The 11,545-nt window shown below is 45.6% G+C and overlaps 1 protein-coding gene across 4 annotated transcripts in view; it reads right to left on the reverse strand.

Moving 5' to 3' along the window:
- The window catches only part of St3gal3 (ST3 beta-galactoside alpha-2,3-sialyltransferase 3), a 209,613-nt gene that overhangs the window by 173,275 nt on the left and 24,793 nt on the right, over positions 1-11,545 (reverse strand). For all 4 annotated transcript variants that reach the window (XM_031378411.1, XM_031378409.1, XM_031378408.1 and 1 more), the window contains exon 2: positions 5,201-5,345. In XM_031378411.1, coding sequence (XP_031234271.1) covers positions 5,201-5,315 — 115 coding nt within the window. In that variant the 5' untranslated portion in view covers positions 5,316-5,345. The remainder of the gene's footprint in view (positions 1-5,200; positions 5,346-11,545) is intronic.

Consider the following 11,545-nt stretch of genomic DNA (forward strand, 5'->3'; position numbering starts at 1 on the left):
AGTGTGCTCCCTCATCACTATAGCAGTGCTCCCTCATCACTACAGCACAGTGTGCTCCCTCATCACTAACAGATTTTGAAGGTGTTTTCAGTACATGCCTATTGCCAATAAATTTGCCACAGACATTTGTTTCCAAATCTTTCTGCAGACAGAAGTTTTTTGTTTTTTGTTTTTTTTAAAGATTTATTTTATGTATGTGAGTACACTGTAGCTGTACAGATGGTTGTGAGCCACCATGTGGTTGCTGGGATTTGAACTCAGGACCTTTGGAAGAGCAGTCAGTGCTCTTACCCGCTGAGCCATCTCACCAGCCCTAGACAGAAGTTTTTAATTCCTCTGGAGTAGATAGTTACTGACAAATACACACGTTTGTATAACTTCTTACAAGGTGGTTTCTAAGGCTGAGGTGTTCTGAACTTCAAACACTGTCTCACTAGGAGCTCCTTTAGGTCTTGCTCTCAAGTGAGAACTTGACACCTAAGGGCATGGCCTTTCAAAGGCTCGGCTGCTTACCTGGTCTGAGGGTGGAGACTCTGATGTCCTAGCTCCCTCATCATGCCTGCTCTGCCACCTCTTCTATGTCATCCCAGGCCAGAGCACTAAGCCGGAAGCCTCAGTATTTCTGCCCTGTGTGTGAAAGCTCAGGCTCACTGGAATCTGCTCACAGATGTCTGTGGACCACCCCACAAATTCCCAGAGTTTCAAATGCCCTGAATGCTGCTCCTGGTCTCTTTGACCAGCAGAAACCACCACAGCCACACTGACCTCTGAACAGTTGTGTCCTGGCAGGAGGCTGGGAGGCTGTGGGGCTCCTTCGGGGTTTTCCTTCACAGGTGCTGAAATCTATGTCCCTTCCCCTTGTGTGACACAGTTAATTTTGTCTGTGTGAACAATTCTTTATGGAGCTAAAGCTACTTCTGACACTGGATACTCTATCACCACAGGGAGCAGAAAGTCTAAACCAGTGGTTCTCAGCCTGAGGCACAACCTCCATGGGCTGTGCAGCAGATATCCTGCATAGCAGATATTTATATTATGACTCATAACAGTAGAAAAATTACAGTTATGAAGGAGTAACAAGAATAATTTTATGCTTGGGGCTCACCACAACACGAGGAACTGTATTAAAGGGTCACAGCATCAGAAGGGTTGAGAACTGCTGTCTAAGCCAAATGCCACCCTCCACTTCACTTCCTGAAAAGATTTCTTTTTTATCTATATGTGGGTGTTTATACGCATATGTGTAGGGGCAATTGCAGAAGCCAGAGAGGTGTTGGATCCGCTGAAGCTGGAGTTACAGGTGGGTGTGAGCCACCTAGTGTGGATGCTGAGAATTGAACTCAGGTCCTTTGCAAGAGCAGTATACATTCTTAACCACTGAGCCATCTCTCCGGTCCCTCTAATTTTTTTTTTTAAGAGAGAGAAGTAAGAGTTGCTATATTAATATGTCCTATGTCTATTAGCTCGGTTCAGCCTGTCCTTTTTAAATATCAGACACAGTTTCCAACTGACTTGCTCCACAAGACTTTCAGTAGCAATCAGATGAGCAGCATGTATTTTCGGGCCCTCTGGTTACAACTGTTCACAAATAGGAAACTGAAGGGACTTACTATAATTGCTAAGCACAGTGGCAAAAATGTTAAGGATCTTAGCATGTAGAGAGAAATGCTACAAGATTCATTTTATTAATAAGGAATAACAGAACTTTAAATTAACATGCAGAGTCTTCATGGAACAGGATACTAGAATCATTTCTGGGAAGAGACACCTATCTCTTAGCCAGAGTGATGACCCAGATGAACCATCAGGGCAAGAGGAGCAGGGGCACTTCATCCCCACTTGGAAAGATGAAATGGGAAGAATGCCTGAAGCTTTCTAACCCTGAGGACTACGCTGGTTTGCTTATTAATTTACAAAAATAGCTGGAGAGATGGCTCAGCGGTTAAGAGCACTGATTGCTCTTCCGAAGGTCCTGAGTTCAAATCCCAGCAACCACATGGTGGCTCACAACCATCCTTAACGAGATCTGACGTACTCTTCTGGTGTGTCTGAAGACAGCTACAGTGTACTTACATATAATAAACAAAAATAGCTGTGCAAAATACAGACATGTGTTCTCATCACATTATAAATATAATTCTATAGTTTGTGTGTGCATGCAAATGTAGGTGTGTGAGTGTATATATGCATGTGTATATGTGAATGAATGTGTGTATGTGTCTAAGTATGCATGTGCATGAGAGTGTGTACACAAGTATGTTGTGTATTATATGTGTGTATAAGCATGGGAGTACGCATGTATATGTATGTGCGTATTATGTGTGAAATATGTATGTCAGCATGTGTGTGTATATGCAAATGTGTTAGTGCATTTATGTATAAGTGTGTACAGGTGTATGTGCATTAATTATGTGTGTGAATATGTATGTGTGTATATGAGTGTATGCATGTGTGTGTTTGTATATGTGTGCATGTATTTGTGTGTATAGAAGTTTGTGTACTCGAGTGTGTATATGAGTGTATATATGTATGTGATTGTGTATATGTTTGTATATGTGTGCATGTGTCTATGTGAGTATATTATATGTATGTATGTGAGTGTATGTATATATGTATATTAGTGTATGTATGTGTGCATGTGAGTGTATGTATATATGTATGTGAGTATATGTGAGTATGTGTGTATGTGTTTGTGTATATATATGTGTGTGTGTGTGTTAGTGTATGTGACTGTGTGAATGTTAGTGTATGCATATATATGTCTGTATGTAAGTATATGTGTGCTTGTGTGTGTGTGTATGTGTGCAGTGCTGGGGACTGCACCTAGGGTTGCATGGTAAGCCACAACTTAACCAACAGCCATGAGAGAAAGAGAGTTGTTTTATTTTTTATTTTGAAACAAGACCACAGTGAGATACCTAGGCTGCCCTTGAACTCTCTATGTAGCCTAGGATGGCCTTGAACTCCCTGTGGAGCCCACGCAGATCTTGCGCTTTTGCCTTTTGTGTCAGCCTCCTGAGTAGCTATGATTAAGCACCTGGGCCACCAGGCTCAGCCTATCTACTTTGAAACAGTGTCCTGACATGGAGCCCAGACTGCTTCAGCCTAGCTGCTGGGTTTGTACATGTGTGACACCACATGTAGCTTCTATGCTATTTTTTGTTTGTAATAACTTTTTTTGAAGATTTGGTTTTTTTATTTTATTTTTTGTTTTTCTGAGTCAGGGACTTACTGTGTTGCTCTGGCTGACCTGGATCTCTCTATGTATACTAGGTTAGCCCTGAACTCACAGAGATCCTCCTGCCTGTCTTCCAAGTGCTGGGCTTCCTGGGTGCCCAGCTTCTTTTAGAGGTTTTTCTCCCTCTTTCCCTTCCTCTTATTCCCACTTTCATCTTTCACTCCCTGAGAACCCTTTCTCTTTTTATCAAGTAGAATACAGAATTAAATTCTCTCTTCAGTATTTGTTATAGTTTTCTACATGAAATGGGTCTTAAAGATGGAAAATCAAAGTTCAACTCCAGCTCAACTGTGTGACCCTGGTAGATTAATTAAGTGCTGGGGTTTATCCAACTGGAAAATGGAGATTAATGACATCTTCACAGACCAGTATTAAGAATTAAATTAGATGAAATCAAATGTCTATATTGTCTGCCTGGATACCTGACATTATGGGTCCTCCGTAATGCTAATTTCTTTTTGCTTCTCTAGGAAAATATTATTTGCTCCTTAGTTATGACTTCAATGGGGGCAGGGAGAGGGCCTCTATTTCTTGTACACACTTTCCACTGATATAGAGCCACCATTCGGAACTGTCTGATACAAATACTCCTTACCTTGGAACACTAACTGTCATACTGTCATACAGTTAGTCATACTAACTGTAACTCTAAAAATAAATCAAGGCAGAAAACTTTGAATAACTTCTTGAAACACAAAGTAGTGATAATTATAAGCTAAGCTTTTTTTTTTCCTTTTAAACAGAGTCCTGTGTAGCCTAGGATGGCCTTGAACTCACTATGTAGCCAAGGATAAGCCTGACTTCACCTCCTGCGTACTGGGATTACAGATGTAAAGCACCATACCCAGCTGTATTTGGTGTCGGGCTTTGTAGACGCTAGGTAAGTATCTACCAGCTGAGCCCTGGCCCCAGCCCCGGCCCAGTCCCAGCTCCGGCCCAAGCTGCACATTTAAGAGGCACAAACAATCTATACAAAGCAATGAAGATTTAACACAGTATTTTAAATTTCAGCTTACAATATGCATACAGTTCAGACCATGTGAGAAACACCGGACCTTGTCCACGGCAACAGCCGTCTGTCAGGGCCTCAGTATGGCGGTGAGCGGTCGCCAGCTGCTCCTCTGCCTCAGCTTACCCTCAGCCAGAGACTGACCCTACCCTCTAGACCAGTTATCCACTGAAGCTCAGGAGCTGTCCGGAAAGATACAACTGGCCTTGATTCATACATCAGTGGGAATCAGACTCGGCAACACAGTGTTCCTCACAGCAGGCTAAGGTTAAATAGAACGGCCAAAGAAGAGCCCTCACGCTATAGCCAAGAACAGAGTGTACAATGACAGGTGTCAAGTAATGCCTTCACATCAACTGCACGCCTGTGACACAGAGGACATTTGGGGAACAGAAGCTGGAGCAGTCGGGCCACAAGGGACATGCCACGTCACACCTGAGACCAGAGGCTCATGTGGAGGGAATGGGTTAGGGGTTGTTGGGTCATTGGTACTCTAGTTAGGTGCGAGCTCAAAACCAAAGGGCTACAAAGGGGAAGGAGACAACATTTCCTCAGGGGAAAATAAAACAAAGGCAATATTAAACTGAAAATGCAAGGAAAAAGTAAAGATGGAATTCTGGGAGCAGAAAAACCAACCAGCTTCAACAACCAACCCAAGGCAGTAAGTGAGAAGCGAGGGTCGGGGTACTTTACTGATAAAAAAGATGTGAGCCTTCAGGAACTGGAAATGCAGGTATAGTCCGAGGTTTGAAGTGAAGGATAGCACATGCTCACCGGGCTTGTAAAGGAAGCTGAGATTTGCCATGGCATGCAGATTTAAGGGGTTGGAAGCATCCAAGTTCTCAGCCCCCAGCAACTGAAACGGTAGGAGACTTCTATGCCTAAGTCCCGCAGGGACTGCAGCTACATGGTGAAGCTACAGGCTTGGGGTGAACTACAGTGAGCATACTTACTCGAGTCTTCCCATTGGAGTAAGTGTAGCTTCCAGGCAGAATAATACAAAAAGCCCAGGACCAGAAAGAGGCAGAGGGCTAGCAGCAGATTGCGCACGAACACCAAGAGTCCCATCTTCACATGACTCACAATTTCCTACATGACCTAAAAGCAAACAGAAAAAGCCATTAAGATATTAAGCAGTCGTCCTCCCCGTGGTGAAGAAACTCTACAGACAGGTTCCAAATACATGACAATCACTGAGTCCCGGCAGGGCACCTGTCTCAAGGGAATGTTTCTAGTCATACGTGTCCTCATTCCTATCAACAGCAAATTTCTGGCAATTATAAGCTCTCAGGTAAGTTTTATAAAAATTTATTTTTATTCCACATGTACCGAGTGTTTTGTCTGCATGTGTGTATGTGTGTGTGCCATGCATGTGCTTGGTGCCAGAAGAAGGCATCAGATCCCCTGGGACTGAGGCACAGATAACTGGAAGCTGCTATGTGGATGCTGAGAACTGAACCCGGGTCCTCTGCAAGATCAGCAAGTGTTCTTAATGACCAAGCCAACTCTCCAGCCTTTTGATTTCTTAAAAAGAAAAAAAAAGATTTTAAAAAGATTTATCTATGTTTATTTGCAGGTGTACTACATACCTGCATGCTCACCGTGTGCCAGGAAAGCCAGAAGAGGGTGTCAGATACCCTGTTAACTGCAGTTACTGGCAGTTGTGAGCGGCCCAGCATAGGTGCTGGGAATTCAATCTGGATCCTCCAGAAAAGCAATACATGTTTGTAACCACCAAGCCACCTCTCTAGTCCTTTTAAAATTACGCATGCACGTGCATGTATGGTGGGATATGTACACATGTAAGTGCCCGTATCTCCAGAGTCCAGAGGGGGACCTCAGATCCCCCAGAGCTGGAGCTATGGATAGCTGAGAGCAGGAACCAAAGAGCAGTAAGCACTGTTAACCCCTAACTATCTCTCCAGCCCTCAAGTGACTCCTCCGTCATATGCCTTCCCACCATCACTGCCCTAGTCATGCTAAGACTGTGTTCGGACAAATCGGCTTATGTTCTCTGCATCCATTTGGCACCCAACACCATTGTTTGGTCCTGCTTCAAATTTTCAAGACAGGGTCTCAGAACACATAGACCTAGGCTGACCTAGAATGTGACCTATGTAGCCCAGACTGGCCCCAAAGCTATAATCCTTCTGTCTCAGCCTCCAAGTGCTGGCTGAGGCTTCAAGCACGTGCCACCACTCCCAGCTCAGAGTCATTTCCCAGCTCAGAACCATTTGGATTCATTTTCTTCTGTTGCTAAAACAAGGTAGGGGCAGACTAAACAGTTTACAGTAAAACACATTCATTATCTCAGCATCCTGGAGGCCAGCACCCCCACTATGGGGTAGCTCTGGAGGCCAGCACCCCCACTATGGGGTAGCTCTGGAGGCCAGCACCCCCACTATGGAGTAGCTCTGGAGGCCAGCACCCCACTATGGGGTAGCTCTGGACGCCAGCATCCCCACTATGGAGTAGCTCTGGAGGCCAGCACCCCCACTATGGAGTAGCTCTGGAGGCTGGCACCCCACTATGGGGTAGCTCTGGAGGCCAGCACCCCCACTATGGAGTAGCTCTGGAGGCCGGCACCCCACTATGGGGTAGCTCTGCTAGGCCCCTGGTGCATCACAGACTGCACCCTGCCCAGACACCCCCAAAAAGAATATGAGTCCATGCTCACTCCAGCTGCTGCCTGAATCGCCTACCTGCAGCTGGCTCCCTTGTGGGAAGGACCAGCCTTTGCTCCTGCAGTCTTTCTCCAACTCGCTACGTGGCCCCCATCAGTCCTGCGGGGTAATAAGCCCCTCTCACTCCCCAGTTTGCCCTTCTATACAGCTTGCTTCTGTTTTCAGATGGAAAAATTCCTTCACTTTTCAGGGCTCCTGTGACTACACATAATCCAGGCAAACTGCCTTCTTTAAAGGGTCATAATCTTCATTACATATAGAAAGGTCCTTTGCCAAGTGAGGTAATATATTCACTGGTTCTAGCAATCGGGGGGAGGGGGGCAGGCATCTTCGGGGACCACTCTGCTAACAGATCTCTTGTTCCATTCTAAATTCTGTTCTATACAGTAAGCCCCTGCTACCTTCCAGGCTGCTCCTGCTTCTCTCAGTCTCACCAGTGCCCTGTGCACTAGGCATCCCACCTCATTTCCCGTCCCAGGGTCTGTCTGGTACCCATTTTCCACCCTCTTTGCTACCTTCTGTACACCCTTTGATACAAACCTGATTGTACCCATGGTCCAAGGAGTCTTCCCTGGGTCAGACCCCGCCCCCAGTCCCAATCACTTAACCCAGTTATCAAATAACATGAAAAAGATATATGTATAAACATTAATAATGGGCCAGTGGGATGACTCAAAAGATAAAGGAGCTTGCTCCTGAGCCTGAAGACCAGAGTTCACTCCACAGGACTCACATGGCAAGAGAGAACCGTCTCTCATAAGTTGTCCTCTGACCTCCACACCCATCCAACCCTAACATGCACAGTATAGAAATAAGTGTAATAAAAATGTGTTGATAACAAGGTGATAAAAAGTTGCAATTTGCAGATGTTGGAATGTCTCCCTTAGGAAAGCTTTTCTCTTACAACTGAGGGAACCCCCTTACTGTCTTACTGAGGAAGGCGGTAGAACAAATGGGAAATTCAATAAAGTAGGTAATTATAAGATTAATTTACAGAAAAGTTAAGAGCTTCTTTAAAAACATGCCAAAATACGCAATTAGAAAATGTAAGATGAGACACTGAAGGGACAGCTCAGCAGTTAAGAGCGCTGCCTGCTCTTCTAAAGGACTCGGGTTCAAGTCCCAGCAACCACATGGTAGCTCACAACTGTCTGTAACTGCAGTTCCAAGACACCCTCACACCAATGCACATAAAATAAAATAAAATAAAATAAAATATTAACAAAAAATGAAATGTAAGATGAAAAGAATTCATCATGGCAACAAAATCTATAAAGTACTTAAAAATGAATTCAGAAAGAAATGGACGAGGCTTTCACCAGAGAACACAGCCAACAAGAGAAATCAATGTAGTATGTTCCTCATGAGTATGCACGCACATGGAGAGAGGTGCACATGGACACAGAACCCAGAAGTGGAGCTCTCACTGCAGCTACTGATTGGCCAGTGGACTCCTCTCCTCCTACTCTGCTCTTGTAACATCTACCCGGAGACACTATCCAATTCCAGAGGCTGAGAGTACGGTCCCACAGACCCACACCAGATGCCAATCACAAGCCCCAGCCAGACTGCCTAGTACTTTTGACCCAGGGCCTACAATCAGGATTGTCTAGACCGCCTGCCTAGGTTCCACTAATTTGATGGACTAGCTCATAAATCCCAAAGAAACAGTACGTTTAGCAGAAGAGACATGCCAGGTTAACACAGAGGAAAGGAGACAAGGGGCTTCCATGGCCTCTGCAGTTGGCACCCTCAAATCTTCACTTTTTTGTTTGTTGGTTGGTTTGTTTTTGAGTCAGGGTTTCTCTGTGTAGCCCTGGCTGTCCTGGAACTCACTCTGTACACCAGGCTGGCCTCGAACTCAGAAATCCTCCTGCCTCTGCCTCCCCAGTGCTGGGATTAAAGGCCTATGCCACCACTGCCTGGCTAAATCTTCACTTGTTAACTCCATCTTTTTGAGGTTTGTGGAAACGTTGTTACATGGAAATGATTATACAGTGGCCACTGGTATCCAGCTTAATCTCCCTGAAGAGGCTGGGGAGTGAGACTAAAAGTCCCAATCCTTCACTCCTACCTTGTCTCTTCTGGAAAAGTGTGGTTTGAATAAGAATGGTCCCCAAGGACTCCAGTGTTTGAATATGTGGTCCACAGCTGGTGGAACTGTCTGGGAAGGACTAGGAGGTGTGGCCTTATTAAAGGCAGTGTATCACTGGGAGTGAGATTTCCCTCTCTACCTTGTGGGTGTAAGCTCTCAATTACTGTTCCACAGAAACGCCTGCCTGCCTGATGTCATGCTTCCTGACATGATGACCATGGACTCTAACCCTCAGAAACTGTAAGCCACTCATTGGTCATGGTGTTTCTAATCACAGCAATAGAAACTAAGTAACTAAGATAACCAGTCCCCAGCCTGCAGCCACACAGCAGCAGCCAGCTGTCAGTCAAGCAGTAGCACACACGGAGACATCATCACACCAGATAGTCTAAAGATGTTAGGAGTTAAATTGTCAGGAGACAGAGATGAAGACCAAATGCATGTGTCACAGTATCGCTGATGAAAATTTACCTTCTCTCATACCAAAACTGACTCCAAGCTGTAATTATTAAGAGACAGGAACACTGTGATGCTATAAAACAAACATAGTGGGACAGTGGGTTCTGAGCCCCTGAGACAGATGTATAGACATATAGGCATGAGTTTATCTATCCATACATACGCATGCTTATCCAATGCTAAACATATACGTATAAAGGCCTGAGTGGCACCATTATTGTTATGATGGCTGCTCCTAGGGAACAGGTCGGGGGGTGACATGTGCATTCCTGGGAGGCATCTGGTTTTCCCTGTACACACTTCAGAGTTACAACTGTTATGGGTCACAGTATTTCCTCCATAACTGAGATTTGCGTTTCTACACCGTAACTCAACTCTTCAACAAATAGTGTGGGGTCCTGTGCAGGGTTCAGCGAGTAGGGGGCTTGCTGCTAAGCCTGACGACCCACGTTCAATCCAGAGATCTACATGGTAGAAGAACCAGAATTTTGCAAGTTGTCCTCTGACCTCCATGTGTTTGCCACAGCATGTACACATATAAACATTACTTAAAACCAGTCCAGTATAGGCATGCCCATTAGCATGGTCCCCAAGCAACACAAATTAGCAACACAAATTTTAAAGATAAAATTAACAATAGTTCAAATACCCAATTAGCAAGTATGATGATTTGTATATGCTTGGCCCAGGAAGTGGCACTATTAGGAGGTGTGGCCTTGTTGGAGTACTTGTGTCACTGTGGGTGTGGGCTTTAAACCCTCACCCTAGCTGCCTGAAAACAGTCTTCTGTTTGCCTTCGATGAAGATGTAGAACTCTCAGCTCTTCCTATACCATGCCTGCCTGGATGCTGCCATGATCCTGCCTTGATGATAATGGACTGAACCTCTGAGCCTGTAGTTGCCTTGGTCATGGTGTCTGTTCACCAAACTCAGTTCACCCTAACTAAGACAGCAAGGAAACCACAGAGCCTCTCTGCAGCATGTCTGCTGGGCCTTGACAGGAAACAGGCTGCACACACAGAAGGGATCCCGGAGGAGGTGTGATAGCAGGATTCTGTAAGCTGTGTGGGTAGGGTTTAAAGGAGCTGCAGGGAGACTAGCAAGGGCAGGAGGCTGCTTCCCTCTTCTGAAAGGGTGAGAAGAAAAAGTCGTGAATGAGCTGGTGGGAGAAGAAGGTGCTGGATGGAGGCACTGGGATACATGGCACAACTTCCACTAGGACGGTGGCCAGCGGCCGTGGGGTGACAACGCTCTGACCTCTCCCGCTCACCCTTGGACCTGCTGTTCTGCCTTTTGCCAGATGATCCCAGATGGAAACCAAAGGGCAAGAAGGTGTGATATGCAGTTCACAAAGGCCGGCCACCGCACACAGGAAGGTGGACAGAGCATCCTCGAGGGCCAGGGAGCAAGTGAAGAACATGATACACCGATCAGAGAGAATGTAGCAAAGGGCGTGCCCCAACACAGACCAGAGCCTAGACACTGCTATCAGAAATAATCTAGAGAGAGGAAGGTATGCATATGTATAGCCTGCAACAACAAATGAGAGTGCTTGGATTTGGGGAAGGAGAGTTGACTCAGTGGTCAAGAGTATTCAATGCTTTTATAGAGGACTTGGGTTCAGCTCTCACAACCAATGTGGTAGCTCACAAATATCTGCAACTCCAGTCTCTGTGGAGCTAACATTCTCTTCTGGCCTCCAAGGGTTCCTGCATACACATGGTGCACATAAACTGACACAGGCAAGAGGAAGTTCCACTCCCAGGCACTCTAACACACCCAGGATCAGAGGTGAGCAGGAACCAACATCTGTTCCAACACTGGGAGTAACTGGGACCAGTGGGACCAGGCACACAGGAACTCTGCCAGCCCAATGACTCCAGTTCCTTCAGGTCTGTCTACGTTAGTATTCTGAGCAGACCTTGGGCACAAGCTCTGCAGTCAGTCCCACAACACACAGAAAAAAGCCCCATTCCCAGGTGATCTAACAAGCCCAGGATCCCAGGATCCCAGGATCACAGAGACAGCTTGACTCTGAGGAGTTCTGACACAACCAGGAT

This window comes from Mastomys coucha, unplaced genomic scaffold (assembly GCF_008632895.1).
Source record: "Mastomys coucha isolate ucsf_1 unplaced genomic scaffold, UCSF_Mcou_1 pScaffold18, whole genome shotgun sequence".
NCBI classification, from domain to species: Eukaryota; Metazoa; Chordata; class Mammalia; order Rodentia; family Muridae; genus Mastomys; species Mastomys coucha.